This window comes from Phacochoerus africanus, chromosome 1 (assembly GCF_016906955.1).
Source record: "Phacochoerus africanus isolate WHEZ1 chromosome 1, ROS_Pafr_v1, whole genome shotgun sequence".
Classification (NCBI taxonomy): domain Eukaryota; kingdom Metazoa; phylum Chordata; class Mammalia; order Artiodactyla; family Suidae; genus Phacochoerus; species Phacochoerus africanus.
This window is the reverse complement of record NC_062544.1, coordinates 189,025,100-189,051,698: the sequence shown is the minus strand read 5'-3', so window position 1 is coordinate 189,051,698 and position 26,599 is coordinate 189,025,100. Positions and strand designations below refer to the sequence as shown.

Sequence of the window (26,599 nt, the reverse complement as noted above, 5' to 3'; positions counted from 1 at the left end):
AATCCGCAACCTCATGATTCCTAGTTGGATTCATTAACCACTGAGCCATGACAGGAACTCCTGGGAGAATCTTTAGACTAGAATTTTAAGCAAAATAATATTTATTTTTTTTTCTTATAGTAAGTAATATGTTCATTGTAAAAAATACAGATAAGTGTAAAAAAGAGCATTAAAATCATTCATAACTACCTCCATCATTTATACTTAGGTGCATTTCCTTATAGTCACACCCTCCTTAGCACTGAGTATTTCCATTTCAAAAATATCTTCCTGATTATATAAGCCAAAAAATACCTAATTATTTTAATTTTATGGTTTGAAATACTAGTGGTGAGCATTTTTCATGTATTTATTAATCATTTGTTTTTAATTTTTTTGATTGGGTTATTTTAATAGTACTTTTAGCTAGGAAAGACCTCAATTATCTAGAAATGTAAAATAACATTATTTACATTTTCTTTGTGCTCTTTATAAACATTTTAAAACTTTCTGATGCATCACAAATTTATCTTGGTACATGGTACAAATTGATTTTTCCAAAAAATGGCAAATCAATTGTTTAGAATCATTTATTGTATAAAACGTAAATGCTTAATGTTTCATTTGTCTTAACTCAAAATATAAAAATGTTTACTGAAAGTATTATGTTTAATAAACGATTAACCACTGTAAAAAAATTAGTGTCGGGTGTGGGATGGAAATATTGTAAAACTGGATTGTGATGATCATTGTACAACTATAAATGTAATAAATTCATTGAGTTAAAAAAACAAAAAAATTAAAGTCCTTGTGGTAGCTAAATTTTACAGCATTATCTAATTGCAGATTAAGACATATTAAATCCTTCATCAGAACAGATCAAATCTAATCAAGCACATACACTACTTCAAGCCTGAGTCGGTTTGGGGATATGACTCAAAAAGTAGGCCCATATACTTGATTCACTTACATTAATTTTGCTGTTAAGCTTTACTGAAATTCCAGATTACAGTCCAGACTGCTCAATATCTACCTCTTACTGAGGTCAGTCTTACAAATCTACTACTTACCAACAGCAAGGAGAAGAATGCTGGCTACAAAACAACCTGCACCCACACTGAGGTAATAAACACCTACTCTCATTTCTGCTGGCCAGAGAGGGAAGAGGGTGGCTGCTATCACTGCAATCACTGGAAACAAGAAATGACAAAGTTATATGCATAACATTTAGATTATAATTTTAAATGGCTTAGTTGCTGTAATAGTTAATAAATCCCTGTGGAAGAACTAAAATATAAACATATTGAAACACATAAAATTGCCATTTTTACAGGTAAAAAATGGGGAATTATCAGCCATTTCATAGTTCAACCTAACATTTTAACTACTCTTTTTAAATTATTTTATTTTTTTAGTAAAAATAGCATATAATTATAAAAAAGTGCTGTCTAAAAAAGTGAAATTGTTAGCTCCTTAAATGATCAACTGCTGCTGTTTTCAACCTTATTTTTGACTGCAAGGTATCTGTCTACTGAATAGCAGAGCTTAAGGAAACAACAACCAAATGACAAAATTAACCACAAAAGATTCCAAAGGTCTCTCCCTGGAGATGGATTCTGGGGTGGAGCTCTGACATCTACCGATTGAAAAGCTCACCAGGTGATTCTGATATAGATGGATTTTGGTAGTTAGGGGAACTATATTCAAGCATCTCCAGTTTTTTTCTCAGTGGAACCACATGGAAAAATCAAAAGAAAGCCTTGGTTATTTGGTGTTTAGAGCAAGAGAGATCAGGATTCAAATTCTAGCTATTTCATGTATAAGCTTTGGGCTGGATCTGTCACTATAAATGGAATCCTATATATCATGTTGATCAAATTTGTTTATTTAACTATTTTTTTTCCTACTTGTTAAATCATTCTCTCTCCCCACCCTTATGTGCACCCCCCCAATTTATGGCAATAACACACACCTATGGTAAATAAATAAATGAATAAATAAATAACCCAAAAGGTATAATGTGAAGCCTTTACCCAATTCTTAGTCCACTCACCATAGATTAATTACTTCTGGTTTTTTATTTGTACTCACTGAGACTGCCTATATACAATTCAAACTAGCTACACAAATTTTTTTTTACATAAATGAGTTTATAATAGTCTTACTCTTTTAAAATTTTCATTTAATCTATTCTAGATATCTTTCCATGAGTACACTCTATCTAATTCTTTAAAAGCTGCATGGCATCATAGCATGCAGTTTTACTGTAATTTATTTCACCATCCTCCTAGCGAGAGACTTAAATTGGTTCTAGTTTTATCCTATATAGACAACAGTGCAACAAATATCAATGTACATGTACATTTGTGCAACTGTGCTTACAGCATAGGATATATTCCCTAAAGTGTCTAAGGTAAAAGCATTTAAAAATTGAAAGGTATCTGCTAATAACCCTCCTAAATACAGTCTGAGGGATTTGGATTAGGATAGACAACATATCAACGCATATTTCTACACAGATACTTTGTGCAACTGTATTAGGAACAGTCATGGGATAAATTTCTATAAGTAGAACAGCGGGGTCAGTGCATACACAATTAAAATTTGAATGGTATTGCCAAACCACCCTTCACAAAAATTGAAACAATGGACATTGTAATCTTGATAACTGCTGTTGTTTTAACTTGTATTTAATATGATTGTGATTAAGTATCATTCACAATTTTGGGTCACTCTATTCCTTTATCTGTGAGCTACCGCTACCATTTTTCTAGCAGGTTTTTAATCTTTTAAGGATCTTTGCTGTAATGTAGAGCATTTCCCTCAGTTTATCATTTATCTTTGGGCTTTATTTAAAATGTACTTAGAAAAAAATAACTATTTTATGTTAAACATTTTTCCTCTGGCTTCTGCACTGTTTATTTTCCTTTCCACATTTTACAGATTGTACTTACCAAGAATTAATCCCATGACAAATGTTTTAAAGTGAACTGGGTCATAGATCCACACAAATACCTAGAAAAATCAAGAAATCCCAGTGCTTAAAGTTTGAAAGTCACATTAGAAAGTTAAGCTTAATTCTATATTTTATTTTTAAACTTTTATTTATTTTTGCCTCTTAGGGCCGTACCTGCAGCATATGGAAGTTCCAGGCTAGGGGTTGGATCGGAGCTATAGCTGCCAGCCTAAGCCATGGCTCACGGCAATGCTGGATCCTTAACCCACTGAGTGAGGACAGGGATCGAACCCACATCCTTCCTCATGGATACTAGTTGGATTTGTTTCCACTGTGCCACAACGGGAACCCCTAATTCTATATTTTAGATCCTCTACAATAATTACTTCCAACCTCTTAATATATAATAACTACTTTTTAAAGTAAACAAATCCCTAAGAACTTTCTTTTGGTAGCATTGCTTCTTTTGGTATCCATTTAGACAGAAAATTATTTTAAAAACTGTAAGTATATAATGCAGTTAAGTACATTTCTATATACTTGCAGCATATGGAGGTTCCCAGGCTAGGGGTCCAATTGGAGCTACAGCTGCCGGCCTATGCCACAGCCACAGCCATACCAGATTGGAGCCATGCCTGAGATCTACACCACAGCTCACGGCAATGCCAGAAACTTAACCCATTGAGCGAGGCCAGGGATTGAATCCACAACTTCCTGGTTCCTGGTTGGATTCGTTTCCACTGTGCCAGGACGGGAACTCTTGGAAACCACTGTTTTAAAGCTTACTTTAATTTAAACAACAGAAATTTACTTTGTTTAGAAGAATCAGTACTCTGCTCATCATCCATAAAACTCTTTTTTTATCTCTTCGTTTCTATAAATAACAGTACTCTTCTATTTCCTAGTTCCATTTTGACTAGAGCTCTTTGTTATTATCTTTCTGATTTGGTTCTAACATTCCACTTTTTAAACTTTGCATATTTATCCTGGAAATCTGATCCACAGACATCACTTCTGCCACTTAGCATTCTAAAGAAACAAGTTTTTTAAAAAATATTTCCCATCTTTAAAAGTTTGAAAGCATGCTTCTTTCTACAGAATAAAATCTCAGCCTTTTTGGAAATGCAAGCACCCATGCTTTTTGCTCAGGCTTCTTCATTGGCCTAATAAGACTTAAAACTTCTTTGCAAGGCACCTGGCAATCTGCCAGTCATCCTTCAAGGCTGAGCTCCAGTGTGCAGGATTTCCAGACCCTCCTTCTCTCTTGATTAAATTAATCATCCCTAATTGGTGTTCTCCCATCATAACACTCACCATGTCTATTACTACAGGCACACTTCAGAGACACTGTGTGTTCAGTTCCGATCACCACAATAATGCATTTTTTTGGGGGAGGTGGCAGTTTCCCAGTGCATATAAAAGTTATGTTTACTCGACACTGTAGTCTGTTAACTATGCAATAGTATTATGTCCAAGAAAACAATGCATATATCCAAAGTAAAAAATATTTTATTGCTAACCATCATCTGAACCTTCAGTGAGTCATAACCTTTTTGTTAGAGGAGGATTTGAAATATTGTGAAAAATACCAAAATATGACAGACACAAAGTCAGCAAATGCTGTTGGCAAAATGGAGCCGACAGACATGCTCAACACAGGGTTGCTATAAACCTTCAATTTGTAAAAAAAAAAAAAAAAATACACATTACCTCTGAGGCACAGTAAAGAAAAGTACAATAAAATGAGGTATGCCTGTACCATGTGAAAAAGCTTGTATGTTTGCTAGACTAGCAACTTCTAGCTTCCAAGAAGAGAATTTTATCTTATTTATCATGCTATTTTCAGTACCTATAAAAATGTCTTGGCATGTAGCCAATGCCTTATGTTTAACTGAAGGTATTTGAGCTTTCACATTAAGAAAGACCTGTGGTCTTTTATTACCTTGGTTCGTAAGCAGGGGTTCACATCAAAATCACCCAGGGACACATACAATAAAATAAGCATACACGCCCCCACCCCTGCCTCGAATTCCACCTTAGATATCCTTATGCAAATATGTCTGGCATGAGCCTAGTGCACATGTTTTCTGAAAAGCCCTCCCAGAATTTCAAACTCATAGCTTTAGGAACCACTACTTTATACACATACTACTTTAGTATTACGTGTAGCCAGAAGATCTGTGTCTTGAAATTCACAACAATGTAATGGTCAGTATATAACTGTTTTTGTATTGGTTAAACAACTAAATTAAGTGGTCTTCATGGAAGGCTACCGCCACACAAATATCCTATTAGATAAAAAAAAAAAAAAAAGATTTCCCTTGAGTAAAGCATCAAGTAATTTTTAGGCCCCTACAGCAGCGTGTCTGACTCTAAGAGGCAGAAACCAGTAGGTGTCCCTCATTAATCACTCTGTTTTTTTCCTTTGATTGTAATGGAAATCCTGCATTTTACTGGGCAAATGACCACATAGTACAAAAAGCATATTTCTAAAAGTTTATTGCAAGTAGGCAAGGGCATATGACTAGGTCTGGCCAATGTAGTCAATGCAGAAATAAAAGTGCCAGCTTCCTGAAAAGTACCTTTAAAAAGGAAGCATGTCAGAGTTCCTGATGTGGCGCAGCGGAAACGAATCCAAATAGGAACCATGAGGTTGTGGGTTCGGTCCCTGGCCTTGCTCAGTGGGTTAAGGATCCGGCATTGCCGTGAGCAGTGGTGTTGGTAGCAGATGTGGCTCAGATCTGGTGTTGCTGTGGCTCTGGCATAGGCCGGCAGCTGTAGCTCTGATTAGACCCCTAGCCTGGGAACCTACATATGCCGCTAGAAAAAGTAAAAAAAAAAACCCAATAAATAAATAAATAGGAAGCATGTTCCCCATTCCCCTTTCTTCCTTTGGATGAAGTTATAAGGCTGGCAATCATTTTGGACCATGATCTTTACTAAGTGCCTCACACAGGCAGAAAAGTTTGGATCTACCATGGAGTTGCCACGTCGTACTGCTTACCCTTAGATTTCACTGATGAGAGAAATAAGGATCTATTTTGTTTTAAGCCACTGTTATTTCAGGCTTTCTATCAATCACAGATAACTGAACCTAATTTCAACTAATTTTTTTTGGCTGTGCCAGCAGCATGCAAAAGTTCCTGGACCAGGGAATCAAACCTGAGCCATAACAGTGACAATGCCAGATCCTTAACCCTCCAAGCCACAAGGGAACTCCTTTTCTTTTTCTCCTCTACAGTGTGCAGTGGCTTGATGTAGGATATCAGTTCCCAGATGAAGGACTGAACCTGGGCTGCAGTGGTGAAAGTGCCAAATCCTAACCACTAGACCACTAGGGAACTCCCAAATTCTGACTTTTAAATAAATTTTTTACAAATCTAAATTCAGAGGTATTGATTTTAAAAAAGAGTAATTTTGTATCTACATGTTTAAATTTATCTGAGTTACTTTTTCGCCTAGAGAAGGCATCAAAGATAATTCTAAAAACTCCTATGGAAAATTGGATTTCAACTTATACGCTAGATTTCTCACCTCATTTCCATCCAGAAAAACTTGATCATCATGTGGCTCAAGCTTGAATTTTTTCTTAGTTTCCTTCTTTTTGGGAGTTCCAGGTGTTTCTTCCTAATAAAAAACAAGTTGAATAGAAGAAAAAACATTTACAAAAAATCAAAAAGATTATGACACGCATATAGTCAAAAAGACTTCGCTGAGACACAGAATTCTCAACCATGACATTTATTAAGAACCCTAAATGGGAGTTCCTGTTGTGGCACAGCGGAAATGAATCTGACTAAGAACCATGAGGTTGCAGGTTTGATCCCTGGCCTCTCTCAGTGGGTTAGGATTCCACTCAGTGGGTTAAGGATCCGGGGTTGCCATAAGCTGTGGTGTAGACTGCAGACACGGGTTGGCTCTGATGTTGCTATGGCTGTGGTGAGGGCCTGCAGTGGGTGAAGCCCTAAAAAGCAGACAAACAAACCCCAAAAACCCTTTAAAAAAAAAAAAGAACCACAATATGGTTTCTTATGTGGTTGTTGCATATTTTTAAAGTGCTGATATGCCAGTAGTGATATGGTACACATAATATATATATTTAGCTTTTTACAGCCACATCCGAAGCATATGGAAGTTCCCTGGCTAGGGTTGAATCAGAGCTGCAGCTGCTGGCCACAGCCACAGCCACAGCAACGAGGGATCCCAGCCACGTCTGGCACCTACACCACAGCTCATGGCAATGCCACATCCTTAACCCACTGAGAAAAGCCAGGGACCAAACCCGCAACCTCATGGTTCCTAGTTGGATTCGTTAACTACTGAGCCATGAAGGGAACTCCAAGTTTTACTTAATTTTAGCTAAAATCACCTTTTTGGATTCTTCCTTTTCACCATCTTTTTTTTTTTCTTTTTCCTTTTTTGTTTTTTCATCCTTCAGATTTTCTTTCTTGCTCTTTTTATCTTCTTCTTTTCCACTTTCAGCTTTTCCTTTTTCTTTTTCTTTTTTTATGTCTTTCTCATACTTCATTTTCATTACTTTCAGTGCCCGATGAAAAAACTGCTTCTTTAAAAGCCTTCAGGAAAAAAGGTATGACATTAGATTTCCTATCAATTAACAGGTTAGAAAGCAAAAGTATTAAGACCTGAATAAAATGAGCAAAGGAAGACATACATTTGCAATTTACAATAGAAATTACAATTAGTAAATCCATGGAAAAACAATCAGCTACCTCTAAGTGGAAAACTGTGCAACCAATTTGATTATATGAAAGTTGTCAACCTAATTTTCAGTTGTTAACTATATAATTTAGATGAGATATTAGGTTTGGAAATACCCTTAAGTTTTTCTCTAAATTCAATAGGAGGAATCAAGACTGCTTTATTTAATGTTAAGTCTCAATTCAGGAGCAGATATAAGTGCCATATAAATATATGAGGAAAATAAATATAGCAGTTTAATAAGATGTTAACAGATAAAAATGTGCCCATGAGTCTATTGATCCCATCAGTCATGTCCACAGTTGTTTTGATGTTATTTTTTTTCTCTCCATGTACTTCACTATTCAGCCTGCCACTATAATGAAATATTTCCAATTGACTAATGAATAATTAAATATGCTAACATGAGATTTTTGGACTCTGAAAACACCTCTTCACAATATCAAGTTGAAAACTGTACAATATATTTGGCAAAACAACACTATGTGTTCCTTGTTTCATTAATTTCTCTCAATATACTTGATCTCTTCTCTATTTAACCATTTTTTTTTGTTTGTTTGTTTTTAATTTCTATTTCAGGGCTTTTTCACTGGCTGTCCCCTTCACCTAGACCCTCTTTCCCCAAATAATCATGTCCTTTCAGTTTACTCCCTCACTTCCTTCAAGTCTTCCCTCAAATGTTACTCTCTCTACTAGGCCTACCCTCTTTAAAACTGTGAACTCATCTCTCAGCTTTCCTCCTGTTTTGTTATCCTATCCACAGTATTTATCTCCTAAATCAATATACAACTTGCTATGTTTGTTTGCCTTTCCTTCCCTAGGCTTGCAAACTTGAGAGTGAGATCCCTGCTTTATTCATTTCTTTATCTGATGAGTTTAGAAGCTCAGCTGACCTCAAATTAATTCAAACTTGGTTGACTCAATCTTTCCTAATACTACTCAAGAAACTGGGTTATTCTTACCTTTGTCATCTAAAAGCCATCTTCTCAAATCTTATGTCCCAGTTTCAGAACTCTTGATTTGTTTCTTCATTCTTGGCCTTGATAGAGTACCACTACTAAAACACAACCTAGAAGCTAGGTCTCACTGCCACCAAGTACATGTGTTAATGGTAACTCTCTACCTTCCTCCCTCCACTGGTGCCTGCTCCACCAAATCATACCACTTTTTAACTAGATACCTTCTTCTTGCCCAATGACCACTTATTTCTGATCATCATGTCGTGCCTTTTGGAGCACCTGTGTTTTGACTTCCTGCCTGACTGGACTTTTGTGTCCACCCCATGAACATCTCCACAAAGCTTACTTCTAGGTCTCCTCATCTGGACTTTTACTTGTTCAGAAGATCTATACAAAATTGTGCAACTGTTTGAAATGCCCCTAAAGAATCTACCATTAATATTTGCCCCCCCCATACATATATATAAATGAGCAAAATCTGAAATGAGACCCTTAATAATTAATTACTTATGAGTAGAAAGTGAGATTTAAGAGTAGTGGCAGGTATTTGAATATGAAGAGGGCATCTTTAATTTTTACTCTTTAGAATGTCTTACAAAAATTTATAATGAAAATATTCTAATTTATTTTTGTACTTATATGATTTCCAGATTTTTTATCAGGATCATTCATTACCACTTAATATGAAAACAAAAACATCTTATTCATTGTGTGTTAACTGAAAACCAGCAGTTCACCTTATAGTTCATAGAATAGCTCTTCAAGTATTAAGAGAACATATGTACACAGATACTTGAATATGTATTCTCAAGTGGTAATGTAGTTATTCCTGAGCCAATAGTACTAGTAATTTCAGGTTTTTTTCTGTATCATTTTTCAACATTTCCTCAGATTTACTTCAGTGGCAAAAAAAATATTCTTACTAAATTTTTTTTTTCTTAAATAAACCATAGAACTTTAGGAGAAAAAAAAAAAAATTCTTCCCTTGATGAGCAGATATAAAAGAGCACAGAATCAGCAGGAATAGCTGCTTCTGTCACCCCTCCTGCACAGCTTCCCCACTCCCGTGAAAGAAAAGTAAGACTATTACCCAATCGAATTGGTGTCGAAGTTCAATTCAAATGGATGGGTTCAAATACCACCTCTACCACATAACTAGTAGAGGTGGTATTGTGTAAAATTGGGTAAGTTACTCTGTGTGGTATATTTCTAAAATAGGGTATCTATCTCATAGGGTCTTCTAGGACTAAATGAGAAGGATGTAGATTATTGAGCATGAGGCCTGGCATGTACGTTCTCAATGTTAGTCAGTACCACTGCTGTAGAAAATTTTGAATTTCATTTAATAGTTATAGAAAACATGCACACAAACACATTTGGTTTTATAAATCATTAAATCATACCATCATTCCACTCAGTAATAAATAGAATCATTTACTTATTCCTTGATAGGTCTCTAGAGATTGTCTCCCTCAATTTACTCATCAATACCTCAAAGAATGAGATGACATTATTTTAATAAAATTAGTGCCTCCATTTATTTAGCTTTAAACACACTGTTAGTACAAATTATATACACAGACTCTGACATTTTCACAGACCACTCATACTTCCCTATCTCAGTATGTTCTGTGCCCTCTACTAGGATCAAGTGTCCATTCTCCTACTGTTTGCTGGGCAATCACTTATTTATACTTCAAAATTTGACTGAAACATTTTCCTTGTGAAACCATTCTTGAAGTTTCCTCATTTCTGTCTCTCTTAACAGAACACACTGCATTATAATTAGTCAAGAATCTTCTCTAATACACAATATGTGCTTTGGAGGCAGGAACCAAGTCACAATCATCTCTATTCTGAGGCCTGGCATATAATAGATATTTGATAAATACCTATGGAATAAATGAATAGATTAAAAGTAGCTTGTAAAAAGTCATTAAATTGCTCATTACTTTCCCTCTCCTCTTAATTTCTCCTCCCCCTCAGGTTTAACATTTATTTAATGATGGACATATGTTCAGGACTTTCACCTATCTGACAATGGTGAGGTTTTATTAAACGTGTACATTGTGTAATTACTTTGGAGTTACAATATAGTAAAAATAGTCCTCCAAATGCCTTCAGATTTAGCTGGCAAGAAATAAAAAAAACCAAAAAAAAAAACCAAAAAAACAAACTAACCCATAGGTAACAATTCTATTTAAATAGTTAAGGACTAAACTGTACAATATTAACTTTATATATTCTATAGAACATTAGCCACAAATAATGTGGGCTGAAGGACCTGGGGAATACTAAATGGTAGAGATGGAACTTGAGAGAGATTTATATTGAGAAGCAGGCAGGACAGAGGAAGAACAATTTGGGGAAAGTGGCAGGTTATCATTCAAGAAAGATCAGAAAAAATACTGAGTGTGAGATATGAATGAGAGTGGGAAGAACATTACTGGATGGGGGTGAGGGGGTGGGAGTTGGAGATACAAAGGTACATGGAGGGTTAGGATAATGCTAGGAAAAAAGGTTGAGGAGTCAGTACTTGGAACAGATCACAAAGAGACATAGTGCATATTAGAAAAGATGGTTTTGTGTACTACCCTACAGTTTCCTGTTTTATTTTGTTTTTCCTCAGACTCCCTCAAGCCCACTTCAGAAAATGAGACCATTATCCCTTTGTGGTTTTGCCTGCAATCAGGCAGGAACCCATGAGGGCTGGTCATCATTAGATCTCCATGGCTGTCATCAAAAGCGGCTCTGAAAAATTTAGGTAGTTATGCATCTCAATTTCAGTACAAAAAAAGGACATAAACATGAATGGAAATAACATATAGAGCAAAAAGTGAGTGTACTGCTGGGACAATCTCTGCACTCAGGTTTTTTTCTGCTTTTCATATAACAAGGTATCAGGTCTCCTAAAAGGCCAAGTGATGTGGATTAATACTGGCTGCCCTTCTCAGAGATTTGGGCTCACAGATTTAATATTCAAAATAGTATTGACAGGTGAATCCTTCATCTTAATTTTTGCTTCATTAAATATATCATCATTCTGTTGGAGAAGACAACATAGCGCAGTGCAGCAGTTAGGAATATGGACTATGGAGCCAGATGGTTGGATTTAGAATTCTGGTTCGGTCTCTTACTAGCTGTGTAACCTTGGGTAAGTTACTTAACTTGTCTGTTTCTGTATTTATAACACCTTTTAATTTTTACCATATAGAAAAAATAAGTCTATTTTGAGGCAGGAAGGAAAACATGCACTTTGGAGTTCTAATACACAAAAGGCTGTAAACGAAAATATCAACTGCATTGCTGTTAGCTAATCCCTGGCCCAATAATGAAAATGTTCACTGTTTCTGAAAGATCTTTTAGTGACTGTAGTTTCTGGTAGCTAAACTTTAGGAACTGTTTAAAAATTCTTTAACTTTACAGCTTTAGAAATCAGGTTGTGAAATAGTGTCTTTTAAGAGATGTCTTACGTGGCTGATACTTTAAATGCCGTTAAACAATATATTTGTAAATGCTATTTGCATCTCCCTACCAAACGTATAAAATAATCTAAAATGACAGATTCCCACCAATCATAAAATTTAGTGTTTCTCACATACAAAAATTTGATTTACTAACATCTTAATAAATATGCTCAAGAAGTAAATAAACCAAAGGAAAAACTGAAAACAAACAAACAAACAAAAAAACAACCTCAGGATACTTCTTTCCAAGAGAAAAGTAATTTTTGTACACCATTCACCATGTAAAGTTTTTCATAAAGAAGAGATACTTATTATAAAAAACATGGATATGTTAGCAAGCTACCTATGTTATTGAACTATCTATACTGCATCTTGGAATCAAGAAGAGACAGATGGTGCAGCTGCCTTGATATCACAAGGAATACATTAGCAGTCACAAACAGAATAGGGATAGGTACCTGGCTCAGTGTGCAGACAGTTAAAAAATAAAACAGGGACAACAGGTCTATTAGAAATCCTAACAAAGTTTTGGAATAAGATTTCCCAACTCTTTTCTCTAGAAAAAAAAGGACTTTTTTGTTCACGATAGGCACTGGTATATGATTTTTACTGCTGACTTTTTCCCAGTTCAGTCAGCCTGGCAAATGTACAAATGTAACAGAACATAAATAAAAATTATAAAAAGGATAGTCTAATAGCAAATAAATGCATTTCCACAGGTACTGAAGGCCAGGTTACATACTAAAGTTATGCTTGAACTATGTTGTAATAGCACTACACTTAATGATGAAATATGGAAGGAGCTTCAAGACCATGAAGAATATTTTTAAATTACTATTTACATTATCCTTCAGTAAGAAATAAAAACTACCTGTTGCAGTAGTCAACCACAGACTCCCTCGTTGTAAATAACGCTTCCTCGCCTTTCTTGGCCTTTGCCCACTTTGAATCCAAAAGGCAATCCACTGCTTTTGAAGCTAAAGAAGAAATTCATTACTTTAAATTTAGTATGCAGGGGAATTTGTATCTATCTAAATAATAATTTATAAGGCAATTTCAACATTCTGGCATCAGAAAATAAAACCAGGAGTTCCCATCATGGCGCAGAGGAAACAAATCCGACTAGGAACCATGAAGTTGTGGGTTCAGTCCCTGGCCTTGCTCAGCGGGTCAAGGATCTGGCATTGCCACGTGGTGTAGGTTGCAGACGTGGCTCAGATCTGGATCTGGTGTTGCTGTGGCTGTGGTGTAGGCCGGTGGCTCCAGCTCCGATTAGACCCCTAGCCTGGGAACCTCCATATGCTGCAGATGCAGTCCTAAAAAGACAAAATAAGAAAAAAAAAAGGAAAATAAAATCAAATTTAACAGAGTCTGGTGCAATCATGATAAAGAGTTCCTCAAAACTTCAATATGTGAAACATTGATAAGCATCTTTCTAAAGTAATGTTGGGAAATAAATGACATTCAAAAATATTATCTAAAGTAAGATAAATTAATAGGGCAATGTTCTAAACAAAGAAAATTCAAAATAAATGTAAATATCATTCTTATCAAATAATTATAAAACAGGATAAACAAATGAAAAATCATCCTCTACTACAGTAATAGAAATTCTGTCATCAAGACTTATCTTAACTCACAGAGGAATAAGCTCTGTGAACAATCTACTACTATCACTAGAAGAAGTTAAATATATGAGATATGAAAAGAACAGCGAGTCTATTTTTCTAAATTTTTAACATAAAAATTATTAATCTTAACACTAAAGAGAAAATAATTTCTTTTCTATATATAATGGCAATTCTATCTTAACTGATCTGACAGGCAAACTCAACATTTATTTATAAGCTGTAGGAGAATATTAAAGATGACATTAGTGTAGAATGAGGTTGTTTGGGTTATGTGAAGTACAAAAGCTCCTAAGCTGGTTCCAATAGACTGGTTTCACACTGAATTCTATGCCAGAGTTTTACAAAAAGGTCACCTTTAAGAATCTGAATAAGCATTGAGAACTTTGTCTAGATACTCATGTTGCAACAGAAGAAAGGCTGGGGGAAAAATGTAATTGTAATGTATACATGTAAGGATAACCTGACCCCCCTTGCTGTACAGTGGGAAAAAAATAATAATAAACAATTTAAAAAAAAGAATCTGAATAAAAGTTAGTATTAATACTGAAAATAAGTCCTATTTTAAAAATTTCCAACAAACGTTATCAAAAAACCTTTATTTTTTATTATTGACATTTTTAATCATGAAAAGAAAGAAGAGGATAATCAATTGCCAGCCTCACTAATCATGCTTGGCAAACACTTTTAAAACATCTACATATACCCTACAACATTGTAAGTCAACTATACTCCAACAAAATTTTTTTAAAAATTAAACACACCAAAAAAAGTCATTTATATATCCCCAAATTAGGTATCTTCATAAGATATGTACAGTAATATACTTTTATTGATGTAACCCTACCAATAAAATAATCCACCCGGTGACCCATCATATTGGTGGACTTTGTTGGACAGTTGAATCGAAGAAACTTGGCTACAGCCTTCTCTTCTTTAGATGGTTCACCAACTTCCTGCAAAGTAAGAATATTAATATAATCATTTACCTCTGAAATTCACACACTGAAGAATAATTTACAGAACTGTTTTGAAAATCTTTTTTTTTTTTTTTTTTGGCTGCACCTGCAGCATGTGGAAGTACCAGGACTAGGGATCGAGGGCTATTGCAATGACTACACCAGATCCTTAACCTTAACCACTGCACAATAAGAGAACTCCTGAAAAATCTTTGAAGTGTAGTATATATAGCCCTTTCTTTCAAGCTTTTTTGGAAGCAAATCTGGTAATGCATACAGAAGACAGAATGGAGATTTTGGAGGGTTTTTTTTTTTTAATGGCCATTCTAGTAGCATATGGAGGTTCCTGGGCCAGGGACTCAATTTGATTGAGCCTCAGCTGCGTCCCATGCAGCAGCTGTGGCAGCAATGCCAGATCCTTTAACCCACTGCATGGGGGCCGAGGACTGAACTCACACACCTCCCCAGTGACCTGGGATGCTGAAGTCAGATTCTTAACCCACTGCACCACAGCGTGTATTTTACACGTTTTTAAAATACAAGTTATGGGGCCAAAATCTGTCTGCTTCTTGGCCTCAGGTATAAGGCATTTATTTTGAGTTGTTTTTCCTGTACAGTAACCACTCTGTACCAGTTCACCTTCACTCTTGCCTGGTCTCTTTTTACAAGCCATAAAGCAATAATTCAAAAGATTAAGAGGTTGCCAACAGTGAGTGCTCAAATGTCAAAGTAAGTAGAAACAGGTGCCATGAATAAATGTTAAATAATAGCCAAAGCAATGCTCCTTGGACAATGGACAACAACAGATCATAGGCAGAGTACTCAAATTAACCAAAGATAGCTGTGCTGTTCTAGTATGGTTCCAGGTACTAATTACTATCTGAGATGCTTAAGATTTGTCTTCCCTTCCCTCTTCCCTTGTGGTTGCAGATTCTAGATACTGTCTGGGACTCCTTTCTCACCCTGCTTTTCTTCTCTTCTTCCCGAACAGGGGTAAAACAAAAATAAAAATACAACAAATAAATTACAATCTCATTTAAGAACTGATTAATTGAAGTGCATAAAGCGTTTTGGAAAGGCTGCTTTAATCCTTCCCTGTTTTATTTTTTCCATTCCTTTCTCCAAATTTTCTACCAGCTTTATCGTTTATCACTCCCCAACTTGCTTTTATTTTCTTACATTCTGAACTACTTTGACAATTCCTTTTGTGTACTTATTCATCCCATTCATATACTGAAGAAAATGAAGGCAGTCTATGTTTGCATATTTCTTAGATATGTACACTTTTAGAAGATGTCTTATTGCTGTAACCTATTGAAATAAAAGTACTGTTTTTAATGACATGTTTAAACACAATACATAGAACACTCAAATAATATTTCTAGCAGTATACAATTTAAATGTGAATGTCTTCAGGAAGGTCTATTTCTTAAGACGAATAACATGTCAAACAATACTAAAGAATTAACTGCCAAGAACAATTAATGCTAAATGCAGTTATATTTCAGGCAAGACATTCTTATAACACAAAACAGGAAAAACAAAGTATCTAAATGATCCGTCTTTACATCAGTTTTCCCATAAATTTCAAGTAAGTCTGAATTCAGTTATGTTTATTAAAAATAAGAAACAATTAACAAACCAAGGTTTCAATTTTAATTTTATCCTTAAGAAGAGTAAACTTGTGAAATGAAGTGAAATTCTGTGCTTTGGTTGTTGGGTCACCTGGCAGTTACTTCTTATATTTCCTTCTTTGCAATTCTCAACTTCTCAACTTCTCTACTTCCAGTGGCCCAATTATACTCTAGCACTACTCCATGTGTGGTTACTATTTGTGACAATAAAAATTAAAAGCCCAAACCATTCAATCCAAATGGAGACTATAATAAAAACAAATTATTTATGTGAAAAAAGATCTTTAGTTTTATATATAAAATGACACAGCACAGAAATACAGAATCTTAAAAAAATTACAAATTCAAAACTGAATACTAACATCTACAATGTTCAGAATTATTTAATCTGGGGCCTAGTTACAAAATACAGTTCCTGACAAACAAAAAAATAAAAATTTTATATTTCAGTTTTTGAAATCACACTAAAATATATTAAAATATGTTAGTATATGTTAAATGGCAGCATTTAATTATGCTTGTGTAACACACTGCATTTCTAGGAGCCTCATCTATTGCTAAATACTATCCTATATATTCATGTTAGAGGCAAAAAAAAAATATATATATAGTTGGAAATGAGATACTATAGTTGGCTTTATAGAAACCAATTCTATTTTATTATCGTACCAATATATGTTCAACTTTTCCCTCAGCTGATACATCTGCTGACAATTTAAAGATTTATCTTATTAACTGATTACTTGTTACTTGGATATGCTTGATTAAAAATGATTGTGGGGAAGATTTCTCAATAAACATAAATTGTTCAAATACATACTTACAGAGTGTTTACGCCATAATATCTTGGGTGCTACAGTCAATATCAAAAATTTATTAAGGCATACACCTATGCTTTGTTACACTATACAAAACAGTTATTTTCCAAAATTAGTAGAAAAAATATTTTAGGATTACAAAAGAAGTGGGATTATCAATGTGGATGAGAACAGCTATGAAATACCTCTTGGAAGAGGGGCCTGGATTTTAAAAGATGAATAAATTTGAGATAAGCTGAAAAGACAGCATAAAAACACTGTGGCTGAAAATGAGCACAAAATTTGGCATTGTGAGGTTAAGTATGTATCAGTAGAATAGGGCTAAGCATTATTCAAGGCAGCCTGAGAAATTTTAAATTTATCCTATAAGTCACAGAAAGATCATCGGTAGTTTTCGAATAGAAGCAGAACATAATGAGAAAAAAAGAAAAAGTATATTATTTTGATGCCTGCATGGAGAATGAATTGGGAAGAAAATGCACAAGGCAGGGAAACTAGTTAGTATTCAAGTAAGATGTGACGTGATGCAAGACTAGGAATGGAAAGGATTGTGATATGTGCAATATTTCAAATGTAGAACAGATAGGATTCAATGACAAAGGATGAATGAAATGGCTGAGAAAAAGATGTCAGACTGCTAATTTGACTAAAGGAAAGGATAGTTTTTTAATAACAGAAATTGGGGAGGAAGGTGATTCTGGGAGAAAAAAATCACATCCATTTTAGGCATGACAAATCTAAGCTCTTAAACCATTTAGTTTGATTTTTCTTAATGTATTTTTTTTCCTTTTTATGGCCGCACCTGTAGAATATAGAAGTTCTCCAGCTAAGAGTCGAATTGGAGCTGCAGCTGAGGCCTATCCCACAGCCAAGACAACAGGGGATCCGACCTGCAACTGTGACCTACACTGCAGCTTGCAGCAATGCCAGGTCCTTAATCCACTGGGTGAGGCCAAGGATTAAACCTGCATCCTCACAGAGACAATGTCAGGTCCTTGACCAACTGGACCGCAAGAGGAACTCCCTCCAACTGTTTATTGAACACAGGCATACAGGTACTTAATCACCTCATTGTTGACAAAAAGGCATCACACATAAAATCTGACATTAGGATACACAAGAAATTGAAAAGTTCATTCTATTATAGGGAATCTGATACTACACAAATCCACAATATTTTAAAACCTTATTTTAACTTTTAACAATTAACTTCAAATTCACCAAACTCCTTTCCACAACTGCAAAAACAGACTCAGGTATTCTATATTCATTCCCTCCTCCTTGGTAAAAGTATTACCAAGCAACAATGAACCGATTAGACGGGAAAACATGGACTTGGATATTCTCTCCCAACTAGACACAGTTACTTATTCAGTGATACTTTCTTAAAGTATCAGCAACTTCTCTTAAATGGTGACTAGAAAAGCAGTGAATTCTATCAAGATATTGGTATAACAACACTGATACTTTCCTTGCTCCTTCATCAAGTTCAAATCCTTAAAAAGTTTCTATTATCCTCTGTGAAATTATTATGAAATGTCCATTGTACCACATTTAAATTATACATATTGTAGACTGCCTTCACAGTATAGGATTTGTGCCATCTGCTGGGGCTTTAAAGCCAGAAAGAAAGATTGCCACAGAGGAGTACCAAGAGAACATGAACTTGGAAAACTAGTAATACAGAAGATCCTGACATGGAGTCTTCATTCTCATTGCAGGCTAAAAAATATAAAACAGTCTTATCCTCTTCCTGTTTATATATTAGACTAGAGTACTTCCCCTCTTTGTTCCCTTTTGATGTGAACAAATCTTCAGAATATTTTCATAACTTTTCAAGAAACTTCTGACAAAAAGTGAAGGTCTTCTGGGAATAGCATTATGCACTAATAAAAAAAAAAAAAAATCAGCTCACCTACTGTCAAGTGAAGAGAACTCTGTAGCTCAATGAATGAGGAAAATTTTGAGGCTGGACTGCCAACCCAAATACCAAGATGCTGGCTACTGCAACTTACAATCCAAAACTAAAAAAAACTAAAAGTTCAGTTATAACATTCTTTCTAAATTACTTAACAAATACTATTTTGGAGTTCCCGTCGTGGTACAGTGGTTAACGAATCCGACTAGGAACCATGAGGTTGCGGGTTCAATCTCTGGCCTTGCTCAGTGGGTTAAGGATCTGGCATTACCATGCGCTGTGGTGTAGGTCGAAGATGTGGCTTGGATCCTGCGCTGCTGTGGCTCTGCCATAGGCCAGCGGCTACAGCTCTGACTAGACCCCTAGCCTGGGAACCTCCATATGCCAAGGGAAGCGGCCCTAGAAAAGGCAAAAAGACAAAAAAAAATTACTATTTTTGTTTTAGAATACATCAACACTCAAACACTACAATAAAACTGGGGTTACCATCTCTTAACTATATATTATTTTAGCTGGTAATTAAGATAACCATTTTGAGAAAAATGAAAGCTCAAGAGTTAGTAAGCCATGGGCTTCAATCCTACAGAATTTTTTTATTTAGAATTTTTCCCCTTCTTCTTGCCCCTGAAATTACTAAACTTTTAAAAATTGCTATATCCAGGAGTTCCCGTTGTGGCACAGTGGAAATGAATCCGACTAGTACACATGAGGATGCACAAGGATATGGGTTCGATCCCTGACCTTTCTGAGTGGGTTAAGGATCTGGCATTGCCATGAGCTCCGGTGTAGGTTGCAGATGCAGCTCAGATTCCATGTTTGTTGCTGTGGTATAGGCTGGCAGCTGTAGTTCTTATTCAACCCTTAGCCTGGGAACTTCCATATGCTGTAGGGGCAGCCCTAAAAAGAAAAAGAAAGAAAGAAAAAAAAAAAGCTATATTCAATAGAAGTGAGCTTAGTTAATCAATAAGCTCCTTGAGTGAATTGAACAAAAGAAAAAGATTAGTTGACCAATTGCTGATTTGTATCTCTATACAAGAAGTGTAAAATATTTGTGAAAATGCAAACAGGTTAATAGATTAAAATCTGAAAGTTGGAGACCTTAGATAAATCACACAGCATGTTATTAATAAAGCTTTATAAGAGTCTCTGTATCTTGACTCTTATATAGGTAGTGCTCTTCTAAAATTTCTCCCCTCTCCCCCCACTTGAATAGTAAGCCCCCATTAGGCCTCTGGGGGTAGTTTTCACTTAGGACTGGCTTCCTGGTCTCCATCTCTTTAGGAATTCTTCGGAGTCAGACTGTATAGTCCTAAACTTTCTCCTGTCTTCCCTTTTCTCAAATTAGGCAAATATGCTCATGCTATGTCAGGGATTTATTGACAGGGAGACAAATGGGTGCAACAAAAGTTAACTGAGGTACAAGTATTATAATATCTTTAAGAATGAGTAAGCCATTTAAATGTCTCAAAACTCAACTAGATACTTTACACATAAGCAGAATACTAAGTGGCATAATTGTCTCTTTAGCAGGGACAGGTCAAGTTAGGTCTTTGTTATACAATTTAATATGAAGATTTCAAGATTAAAAGATTTCAGAACAATTTATTATTATTTTATCAATGATGTGCTGGAAGGAACATTCAATTGGAATTAGAATATTTGGTTCAAGTCTAGATGAGTGACCCTGGGTTAAGCCATATAACCTCAATGAACATCAGTTTACCTGTAAAACTAGGGCAATGGTTAAGATCAGTAAGTTTTATACCTAGTAATACTTTTAGATCTAGGTCCTAAAATTACCTTAAAGGATGAGAGATAATGGTAGTGGGGTACTGAGATGACAGGACTTTGGGCCCACCACTCTGTTTTATCTCAGAACTGCATTTGTGCAAAAGGATTCCAAAAAACCCTACTTGAAAATCCATTTCAACTTTAAAATTTCATGGTACTACGGTTCTAAATTAATCTTTCTAGTAAGCAGCATTTTGCTAACCTATAAGCGCTAATTTTAAGATCTTAAAAAACTTATATAATTGCATTTCTTAGAAAAGTAAAAATTACTTATTTCAAAGGTTTTATTAGTTTGAAGTCACTCTGACTTGAGACTCTGAATCATGAAAACTTCCCAATATAATGTCAATGAACATGTGGCACATGTCTGGATTTCAGTGACCAGTAAAGTAAGTCCAAGAAGGAAATGTGACAACAGTCCTCTTGTTTCCAACTTTGATGGGATACCAGAATCTAAAATTAGGCTACACTGGAAAATGCATACAAAGTAACTACTTTTTAAAACCTTGAACTTGTATCAATCATTTCCCCCAACATACTAATTACAAATTCAAGGTCCTTAAATCTATTAAAAATATTTTCTAAACATGAAACATCAAGTAACAAACAACAGGAAACTGAGTTGATGCTACAAACTTGAATGCCCTGAAGTCTTAAAATAGAATCTTTTCTGTAACTTCAACTCTGAACTTGGTCATTACCTTTGATCTTTTTGTCTAAAGTAATGCCAATATTCTAGTTTCTGTTTCTCTGGAGGGGAAAAAACCAAGGAGTTTTATAAGTTATTGTACATTTTTATTAACCTGTTAAGACTGCAGAGTAGTATTCCAAATAGCACTTCAAAGATCTCCACAACACTCTACACAGCACAGCTAAGTAGAAAACTTTGAGAATGGGAAAATATTATTTTCATTTAATAGTATACCAATCTGATTTTTAACAATCAGATCCTCACATATTTATCTGATCCCCAACTAAACAGTGGTAATTAAAGAGCTATTCTTCATGGAACTCACAACTCAAAGGTTTATTTACTTTATAGATAACTGTTAATCTTTCTGCAGCAAACCAAAGTGCTTAACAAAAACCAAAACAAATCATCTTAAAGCGTTCATCCTTGGGGGTAGTGTGGGGGGAAGGAATTATTTGCCAAGTACTCTTTTTTTCTATAACAACCCAATGACAGTCTTTTTTCAGGTATTTCTTCTTAGAGATTTGGAAATTGAGGGGAAAAGTTAAGTAACTTGCCCAGTTACACAGCTAATAATTACTGAAACTGGAGTACAAACAGGCAGAGTCTGGCTTAAATTTTTGCTGCTAGTCACCACCACTATTATATAGGTTATCTTTCTGCTTAATATGAGGTCACACTAGAAATAAAGCAGCTCTTCAAAGTGAATTAGGATCACGTTTACAACAATTTTAAGAACAGCTGATACTGTAAAAATGACATTTATTTAAGGCCACAAAATGTACCATTCATGCAAAGATAAGTCTAGTAGATACTAATTTCACAACTTCAATACAAATTCCAATAAAAGGTTTATGTATCCATGTCTGACCAATAATACTAAATTTTGAAAGACTAGGAACAGTATAATTAGAAACTTCTTCCTTAATACTCTTAAGCTTTGCTTTTATGACCTGTCTGAAATTGGGGGAATCTGTCTCTTTCTGATCCCCTTCTTTGCTCTTTTTGAAACTACTTATTTCTGCCCAACTCCAAATTTACTGATCACTGGCATCTTTTTCTTTTTTTCTAGTACTTAAAAGTTTTTAGGAGAATTTTAACTTGCATAGCTCAAATCACCTGTGGTGTAAGCCAGTCAAGAGATTAACTTTTAAAAAATGGGGAAATAAAAATTTGACAGAGCGCCATTCTAAACAATAACATAGTAAGGAACAGAGAGACAATGATGAGTGTAACGATTTATGATTAATGTATTCACAATTTACAATGTGATATCAACTTATGATGACCCATGAAGGTTTCTAGGCACACAAGCTAATAATGAGACAATACAGAGCCTAAGATGTTCCACGTATTTAATCCTGTTGGCAAAGAGCAACAACAACAGGGGGGAAATTGCAAAGAAGAAATACACAGATGACAGGCATGTGGAATGAGGGAGGGATGCTATGTAGGTTATGAGGATGACACACTGGCATGCGAAAGGTTTCTGGGCGCAACCCGCTCGCTGCAGTACGGAAGTTGTGTTTATTTACACTCTGTCGCCTGAAAGAAAGCTGGAAAGCTTCAACTGGACTCAAGTTAATAACAGTGAGAAGAAAGGAGGGTTCACGCAAACGAACATCTGGATAGCCGCCTGGGCCCCCGGGGCAGCTGACCAAACCCAGATCACTCCTCCCCACGTACGGTCCTCGTATTTGCGCACAAAGAACTGGCAGCTTTAGGTCGGTCCTCCGCTTCCTTCTACCCTATTTACAGTGGCCTTAATTTCGGGACAGTCAAGACGAAAGGATGGGGTGGAGAAGGGAGGGGAGGAGCCCGGGGAGGGTCGGTGTCGGCGCTCGGCGGACGTGGACCTCCTAGGGCAGGCCCCTGCCGGCGCCACCACCGGAACCTTGGGCTGGCGGCCGCGCCTTCGCGTCCGATTCCGAGAGCGGCGCCTCGGGTCTTCCTCCGCTGCCCCAGTATCTCCGCCTCAGACACCACCGTCGCCAGCACCGCCCTCCCTCAGGCCCCTCACTTCGACGCAGCCCGTAACCAGCGGGCTCGCGGCGGAACCCCACCCCACTTCGCCCTCGACTTTGCTTGCCCTTCCCGGGAGCTTGCCCTGCTTCTTCCACTTTCAAGCGCCCTAAAGTCTCCTATCCCAGGGCTCGACTTTGCTACCTGAATCCGCTTCTTGTGCCGCCTGCGCTCCGCCATGTTGGCCGCTCCTCCCGGGTCCCTCTGACGTGGAGCGAGGCGGGGGCGCTGGAAACCTCGCGAGAGCGCGCCGCTGAGCCCGTTATGTAACCTGGCGGCTGGCGGCGGGGGAGGGAAGCTGGCGAGAGGCGGATACCCAGGCGAGCCACGGGGGTGTTGGCAGCGCCTTCTCTCCCGTTTTTCTTCGGTTACTTTTGTTGCAGGAACTGGAAATCGCTGGGACCAGAAGGAAGTTGAAAAGTAGATCAAAGAACGTAAGGACTGGAAAAAGTCTTCCGTTCTCAAACCCGACTGAGCATCTGACACCTGGGAAGCTACTGAAATACAGATTCCCGGGCCCCACCCCCTAGGAGTTGGTTCGTTTTGGGTGGAGCCTTTCACAGAGGATTTATAGACGTCTCTAACTATGGCACTCTCTTGCCAATGAGCCCTGTCCTATCCATTCCCCACGTGTAAATTCTAAGCCCACTTTAAAGATGGGAAAGCTGAGACCACTGAGGTGCAGCGATATGAACTAAGTTATCGAAGGCTCCACAGTTGGTAGACGATGGCACAGCCGAAATCTAAGCCAATTATCTTTCCTTGTGCAATGTCGGGGGTAGGTAGTCAGGTTCATCTGAAACAAACTTTCGATTCCCTATTCCGTTTTTGATGTTGCTTCTGAAAACGCACCTTTAGAATCCAAGATTCAAAGAGAACCCAGGGAAATAGAAGCAACTAATGAATAGGAGAAAGATTCTTAAGAATTGGGAATGAAGAAGATTGCAGGTTACTTTGAATCTGGTGAATTTACTATTGTAACTATTATTTTAGAGGTACCTAGATCAAAGAGAATGGGCTTAAATTGCTAGTGTTTTTAGATAGAAATTCCCATGATTTTATGGAAATTTTAAAGCATTTTAAATGGTAAAAAATTGGGAAAATAAAAAAAAGGCAAAAATAAAAACCCCTAACGCTACCGCCCAGAGATCTGTTATTATTTTCTTCCAGTATTTTTTCCTACTGTGTGTGTGTATATTTGTATTTATATGTTTCTCAGTTCCTCCTCAACTGAAAATATACTGCATATGTTATGCAGTAGCCTTTTTTTTTCACTTAATGCTATGTCGAGCATTTATTATATCATTTAAAAGTTCATTTCCCATATTATATATGTAACCTTGTAGCAATTAAATATTAAGACAAATAGTGTCATATTGATGTCTGTTGTTTTATAAAATAAGATGGCTGAAGTTCTTTTCTGGACTAGGCAATTATGCACTCTCAGGGCAGGGTCAGCCCTGAGAGTGCATAATTCCCCCCTATAATTAATAATTAGGGTATATGTAGTCAGAGATGGGGTGAAAAAAAGATGATTCCTATCAGTCAACCCAAAACATAACACTGGGTATGAAATGTCTTTATTTCCTTCAGTCCTTCTCTCCATCCAAAAGGAGGATAGAACTGTTTGGTATTGTTTCATTTAAAGAACATGGATTCTTTTCATAGGAAAGTTTGTTTATAAATGAAAGTATTATTGCACTTAATAGATGCTAAATGCCTACCAGATTCAAAATGCTAGGCTAGGACTATGATGGGGAGGAAAATCATTTGTGGACAATGATGCTGCTGCCCCACCTCCTTTTTCTGTAGAATTTTTTTTTTTTTTTTAACGGTTGCACCTGCGACGGTGTATCAGAAGAGGTTTAAATTACTGTCCCTATATTCTTACTGACATTTACTCCTTACACTACAATGATTTGGTTTCTACATCAACCATCCATTAATAATTCATGTCAAATTCAATAGCTTCTTTTGTAACATCTCATTATGTATTTGACAATATTGACCATTCACTTAATTTATTCTCCTTTTTTTGGCCTTAAGGATATTGGGTTCTTCCTTCTGATTTCTTTTTGGCTCCTCTCTCTTTACCTAGCTCTTAAATGTTCCTGTCCACCACGTTTTCACACTCATCCCTTTTCTCTATGCATTCTGGAGATCTTTATTCATGCTTACAACTTAATTCCAAAATACTGCATACATATTTATTTCTAGCTGTCTTCTGGGTATCTCTGCTGGATGTTGAACTAGAAATCACCATTTCACCCATAAAACCTGCCCCTTTTACAGTATTTTCAAACTATGGTAACTGCATCACTATTCACTTAATCACTCATGCTACAAACCTTGGAGGTATCCCAACCATGCTAGTCCGTCAGCAATCCTTTTGATTCTACCACTGAGATAATTTGGAATTCCTTCCTTCCTCATTATTCTTCCTGCCATTGGTTTCTTTGGTCAAGTCTTTATCTTTTCCTATCTGGAATATTGTTGCAAAAGCCTCCCAATCATTCCCCCCAACCCTACCCTCTCTACACTCCAGACCAATCTCCACTCCCTTGTTAACCACTACTCCCCATTACTCCCCAGTTGTATACAGCAACATTAAGGACAGCTAATATTTGCCAGCTGGCACATTTCTGGGACCCCTTTTATTTGACATTTAGAAGGCACTCATTTCATCACTTCATTTATATCTTTTTTTTTTTTTGTCTTTGTGTCTTTTTTGTTGTTGTTGTTGTTGTTGCTATTTCTTGGGCCGCTCCCGCGGCACATGGAGGTTCCCAGGCTAGGGGTTGAATCGGAGCTGTAGCCACCGGCCTACGCCAGAGCCACAGCAACGCGGGATCCGAGCCGGTCTGCAACCTACACCACAGCTCATGGCAACGCTGGATCGTTAACCCACTGAGCAAGGGCAGGGACCAAACCCACAACCTCATGGTTCCTAGTCGGATTTGTTAACCACTGCGCCACGACGGGAACTCCCCATTTATATCTTTGACAGTAGTAACTGAGAGTTTCTCCTGGCCACTTCTTACTCTGATTTCCCTTTGAA

General features: G+C 36.5%; 1 protein-coding gene across 1 annotated transcript in view; it reads right to left on the bottom strand.

Moving 5' to 3' along the window:
• SEC62 (SEC62 homolog, preprotein translocation factor) overlaps nucleotides 1-23,992 on the bottom strand; it is a 29,218-nt gene extending 5,226 nt beyond the window's left edge. Inside the window, exons 1-7 of the mRNA XM_047786206.1 lie at nucleotides 23,686-23,992; nucleotides 14,556-14,664; nucleotides 12,952-13,057; nucleotides 7,305-7,509; nucleotides 6,470-6,562; nucleotides 2,934-2,994; nucleotides 1,050-1,169 (exon numbers count right to left, since the gene is read on the bottom strand). Coding sequence (XP_047642162.1) covers nucleotides 1,050-1,169; nucleotides 2,934-2,994; nucleotides 6,470-6,562; nucleotides 7,305-7,509; nucleotides 12,952-13,057; nucleotides 14,556-14,664; nucleotides 23,686-23,721 — 730 coding nt within the window. The 5' untranslated portion in view covers nucleotides 23,722-23,992. The remainder of the gene's footprint in view (nucleotides 1-1,049; nucleotides 1,170-2,933; nucleotides 2,995-6,469; nucleotides 6,563-7,304; nucleotides 7,510-12,951; nucleotides 13,058-14,555; nucleotides 14,665-23,685) is intronic.
• Between the last annotated feature and the right edge of the window lie 2,607 nt (nucleotides 23,993-26,599).